At 46.7% G+C, this 5940-nt stretch overlaps 1 protein-coding gene across 1 annotated transcript; it reads right to left on the bottom strand.

The window, feature by feature from the left end:
* Positions 1-3761: 3761 nt before the first annotated feature.
* Positions 3762-4925, bottom strand: LOC101760463 (zinc finger MYM-type protein 1-like). The gene has a single exon (XM_012846797.1). It carries the CDS (start codon positions 4923-4925, stop codon positions 3762-3764), a length of 1164 nt encoding a protein of 387 aa, XP_012702251.1.
* Between the last annotated feature and the right edge of the window lie 1015 nt (positions 4926-5940).

Raw genomic sequence — 5940 nt, 5'->3', positions numbered from 1 at the left:
GTGATTTACTGTGCTTCCTGCCAAGACCCCTTTCTGCTCATCCTCGTACTCCTTTTTCTGTATAGCGAGTGCACACTAATGTGTGTGGTGCCCTTTGTTCGCACCATGAAGCCAACAATAATACATCTGTTACTGGCCTCTTCCTCCTCTACCCCCTCGTCCTCCTCTATTGTTTCTTCCGCTCCCTCGGTTAAAATTGAAACTTTGACTAGGCCCTTCATTTTGCCCCCCCCCCCCCCCGACATTGTTGACTGGCCTGCCTTGCAGTTTTTGGTCATTGTTTTGCCAAGGCTTCAGCTATCCCCACTGGTTCTGCGTGTCTTTGCTTCTTTTGGGCGATGAGGTTATCAATTCTTCACCTTCATCCCCTGTCTGACTTGCAATATTCTTGCATCACTTCAAACAGCTCTTGAACTGTATCCAACCACTGCCTATCCAAGAGATCCTGGCATGGTCCTACCTTCAATCCTCCTATTGTGGCATCAATTATACTATCTTCCAACACCCTCGGAGCTCGTCATTTTGACAACTTTGTGCATGTACTCCTGCAGTGTTTCCTTCTCTCCCTAAAAAACGCATGGGCGAAGTCATATGAATTGAGCTCCCCTATTTGCATTCCCTTGAAACTGGACAAGAGCTTGTTTTGGAGCTGAAACCAAGAAGATATATGTCCCTTCGGTATGTTTGTGTACCAATATTGTGCAGGCCCCTTCAAAGCCATGACGAAGGCCTTTGCTTTTGTTGTGTGATCACCTCCATTGGATTCAATGATTGCTTCATATTTCATGAGAAACTCCTTCGAATCGGACTCACCATCGTATTGCGGAAGAGTCATTGTGTTGAACCTCAGAGGCCATGGGGTTTCCTCCAACTCGAGGGACAACTGAGTAGTCGAAGCGTTCATGATAATGTTCTGTGCCCTTAGGTTCACCCTTGCTTGATAAAGTGGTGGCTATACTTCGTGAGCACGATTACCTTGCTGGAGCTTGTTCAGTCTGCTTAGCATCTCCTATATGGACCGCCACAATTGTGCTTCAGACGACGGTTCAAAGGGTTCTTCTTCATAGTGTATTGCTTCAGCGAGCTATTTCTTCCTGTTTGCAATTTGATTTTGGAGTATTATGTATCTTTGTTCTACTTGCTGCAACTCTTCTTCTTCGGCCTCATTGGATGCAGCTAGCACCTTGCCCTTCGACTACCTTGTGCGCCCCTGAGAGGTTGATGGGCGAGCCGCCGCTGCTCTATGCGTTCTTGCTGCCACTTCGGCAACTTTGGCCTCTCCAGGCCTACTTCCAGTTCGCCGCCTGCTGTGTGCTCAACCTCTACTTCCTCTTCTCGCTCTTCTCCAGCGTCCGGGTGAGTGACGATGGCCCCTTCATCTGCAGGCCTCGTCGACACCTTCTTCTTCGATGGAACCATGTGGTCGTGAGGCTACCACGAGATGGGCGCCAAAACTGTTGGTGGAGGATGGCTCCAGAGTGGACTCCGTCAACAACAGTCAAAGTGTTTCTCTCCGAATGGGTGGTAGTCCCCCTCAGACGAAGCCGGATCAGTTTTGTATCTATTCTAACTCCTTCCTACAACTTGAAGTTAAATGCTGAGAGAATAATAAATGTGAAATAGTAAATGCAGGTTGTTCTCATTAACTTCGGACCAGCCGTCCCATCAGTTGCAGTGGCGCCACTATTTATAGGGAGATCAACCGCCACAAAGTTCAATTACACTTTACCGTCACCCAACGACTAGATTCCAAGAACATTCCAGGGTACAACGGGAAATATGGCCTTCGTACGAACTACTCCAGCTGGCCCCTCATACGGCCTCGCCACTCCACGGGGCAGACAGCATGGTCCTCAGCGCACACAGTCCTTCGGAGGTCGAGGTGCTCTTCGTCAAGCATCCCTATTTTTCCTTTCAGGGATAGACCGAGGTGTTGTTGAGGTCCTGAGGGTAGGCTCTCCGTTGTCGTGCTCCAAAGGGCACCTCGTAGGCCCAAGGGACCTTCATCATCATCTTCCTCTTTCCTGCACCTAGAATTCATTAAGAGCAGAAAACGAGCTGTTAAGGTTAATTCTTGAGGTACTTCTTCTTCCGAAGGTGGTTTCCCCAACATGTTTGTCGTAGCTGCCCGAGTTACCTAGGGACAGCAGCTTCATATACCAGCAGTGGCGGGCGCAGGATTTGGACTATGGGTATTCAAAATTGAAGATGGCAGGAAAAAAATGACAGACTAAATTATAGTTTTATAACACATAATAATTAAGTGGTAGCAGCATCATTGATTAATAAAATTTATCAGAAATTGAAATTGTCCAGCTACTAATGATCAACATATCAAAGTGGCAACATGTGAAATAAATAGAGGCTAAAACAGTAAAATGGTAACAAAGATTACAACTTACAAGCTATAGGACAACTTTCCGTTCTGCAATGCTTTGAAAATGAGCGATGATGTCCTTATCCTTAGCTTGCATGAAGAATTCCCTTTCAATCAATATGACCAAGCAACCATTCAAATATTTCTGCCCCATCTTACTTCTTCTCTTGTTCTTTATCAAATTCATTATAGAAAAGACCCTCTCAACACCAGCAGTTGCAATAGGGAGAACAAGCACCAATTTGAGAAGTTTATAAACAATGTCATACCGAGAAACCTTTCCTTCTTTAACTAGCATTATAGACAACTCTGTTAGACTTCTCAAATTTTTGAAGTTTTCATCATTTCTGACATCATTGATATAGTGGTGCAACTGAAAATGAAGCTGGTTTATTTCTTGAAATTCAAAGTCATGTGGATAGAACCCAGCAAGCTTAACCAAGTTCTCAACATTAAAAGCAGAAAAGGAATTAGCTGGACTGAATGATGCCATGCATCTAAGTAGCTCTGTGTTTACCTCATCAAACCTATTATTGAGCTCTTGAACTTGTCTATCAATGACACCTAAAAACATATCAGCATGAAACCGGTGATAATTAATGGCACCTCTGTAGAACTGCCTTGATCTTTGCATAGGAATATACTTCCCATTCATGTCAACAACTTTAACATTGTGCTTCTCACAAAAAGAAGTGACCTTGGTAAGAAATTCTTGCCATCCAGAATCTTGTCTCAAAACATCCAGTTCTACCTTTGTGAACTCCAGAAGATCCATTGCATTTACGATATCTTGCTCCCTCTTTTGCAAAGCATTGCACAAGTCATTGGTGTATCCAAATGTTTCATTCATCAAGTGTAGCAGGAAAACAAACTCAAAAGACTTAAATACGGTGAGCATAGTTTGAGCCCCATTAGCCTCAGCCCCTTTACTTTCATTCCCAATCCTAAAGAGAACTTTCTTGATTTAAGGATACAAGAACATAACATGCATTACAGTTCTGTAGTGAGATCCCCATCGTGTATCACCTGGCCTTGCTAAGCCCATCTCTTGATTCAATCCTTGCCCGGTTTCAATTTCACCCAATTTCAATGCTTCAATCATGTATTCAGCTTGAGCAATGCGAATCTTTTTACAAGACATCCCTAGAACATTCAACAAATAAGCAAGTTGCCCAAAGAACCAATCACAATCAGTATTCTCCTTAGCAACCGCTACAAGTGTTAGTTGAAGTTGATGGGCGAAGCAATGAACATAATAAGCAGAAGGGGACTCATCCATAATTAGTTTCTTCAAACCATTAACATGACCCTTCATATTACTAGCTCCATCATACCCTTGACCACGTACCTTGGATAGGGGCAATTGATATTTCATAAGCAAGGACTAAATTGCTTCTTTAAGAGTCAATGATGTAGTATCTTCAACTTGGACAAGACCTAGAAACCGCTCAACTGGTTCTCCTTTTTTATTAACAAAACGCAAACAAAGAGCCAATTGTTCCAATAGGTATGCATCACTTGACTCATCAGCAAGAATTGCAAAACACTCATCACCAAGTTCGTCTATGATAAATTTGGTTGTTTCATGAGCACAAGCATCAATGAGTTGTTTCTGGATCATGTGAACTATCATCTGACAGTTTTGTGGTGCATTCTCTAGTACCACCAGATTAACCTCTTCAAAGTTTCCTGCTAGCCATGCTAAAAGTTCCCGAAAATTCCCCTTGTTGAGTGAATCCTTTGTTTCATCATGACCCCTAAAAGCCAACCCTTGACGCAACAGAAATCTTATGCACTTAAGTGACCATGTCAAGCAAGCTAGATACTTAGCCTTGAATTGTGCAGTGTTTGATGCAACAGATTCATGGATTGATGCCTTAGGTCTCGTGAACAATCTATATTTCTCTTCAGCTTCACTATGAGCACTATCGATACCACCAACATGCCTATGAATTCTCCTTTTCATATTCCAATTTCTAAACCCTTCAACAACAAAAGCATCTCCACCAGGAAATTTGCAGCTATCTTTGAACAAATAGCAAACAAAGCAAAATGCAGCATCTTTATCCACACTGTACTCAATCCACTTAAATTCAGCAAACCACTTATGTTGGAAGCGGCGCATACCTCCACAATCATGTTGCGGAAAAGCATCCCTCTTCATCTTTGGTTGACATGGCCCCAATGCAATGTATGCCCTTCTAACTGAATCTTGGTCATTGACATCATAGCTTGAGATCGGAGCCCTCAATCCAGGATCATGCTCAATGCCATAATCATTCTTGTCTTCATCACTAGAATCATTTTCTTCCACAGGTATGGATTCACCATCTTCTGTTGTACCGTTCTCTGGAGGCTGGTTGGATCTCACTGGTTCATGTGGTACCGTGCTTGTTTCACTACCACTCTGCCCTTGGAATAACACTAGTTGCATTTGGCTTTCATTGCAAGATTGATTAACATTCTCCGGTTCAGGTTGTCTCTTCTTTGCAGCAGCCCTTGCCATGAAAATCCTCAAATCAGTAGCGGCACTACCCTTCCTCTTCATGGTTCAAACCTAAAAGTTACACAATTTCACATTGAACTAAATTCATGAGCATCCACATTTTGCAAGTTGATGTGCTATCCTAATTTGACAAACAATTGAAAATGCTCACCTCAATTTCACAAACAGTCAGGAATAGCAGTTCACAAAATCCTCAAATCAGTAGACGGTAGGGGCTCGGGCGCTCGGCCGACTGGACTTGCGGAGGGCGGAGCCGGCGAGCCGCGGCGCCGAACGGCCGAAGCGTGGCGCACTGGCGTGCCCAGCCGCCCACCAGTAGCGCGCTGCGCCTACGCGCCCGTTGCCACCGGCCCGTGCCCCGTGCCCGTCGGCCACCGCGGCGCGCCGGCGCCTCCGCTCGGCTCCAGGCGCCAACCGACAACCGCACGTGCAGCCGTGTGCGCAGGAGGCCGCCGGCCGCCCTCGGCCTCCTAGCCCGCCAGCCGCTGAGCCGCAGACTACCGCCGGGCCCGGGCGCCGCCACTGCCGGTCCGCCGCTACCGCCGCCGGCCCGTCGCCCGTCAGCCGGCGCGACGCCTCCTGCGCTCGGCTCCAGGCGACTAGGCGCCAACCGCGCGCGCGGCCGCGCGGCGCGCGCAGGCCGCAGGCCGCCCACCGCCTCCTAGCCCGCCAGCCACGGCCTCCCGCCGGGCGCCGCCGCCACCGGACGCCCTAGGGTTCGCGCGCAGCCGTGGTGCGTGTGAATGTGCTCACGCGTGGGGTGGGCCGGTGGGGGACTGGGGGCAGTCGAGTGGGCATGCGCAGGCCGGATGGGGCGGATGGGCCAGTTGGGCCAGTCGAGGGAGAGCAAAGTTGGCCTCCGGTGGGCCTTTTTGAGTGAAATGCTTCTGTATTTTTGTTTTTTTCATACATATACCTAAAATACACTATATACATGAAATTTTTTTGCAAAAATAATGGGTATTCAATTGAATACCATTGAATCTAAGTGGGCCCGCCCCTGTATACCAGTGTGTATGACAAAATAAGGATCCTCCCACGTCGATGACGACGTGGG

This window comes from Setaria italica, chromosome VI, assembly GCF_000263155.2.
Source record: "Setaria italica strain Yugu1 chromosome VI, Setaria_italica_v2.0, whole genome shotgun sequence".
Classification (NCBI taxonomy): domain Eukaryota; kingdom Viridiplantae; phylum Streptophyta; class Magnoliopsida; order Poales; family Poaceae; genus Setaria; species Setaria italica.
The sequence above is the reverse complement of the archived record's forward strand: the minus strand, read 5'-3'. Positions and strand labels throughout refer to the sequence as shown.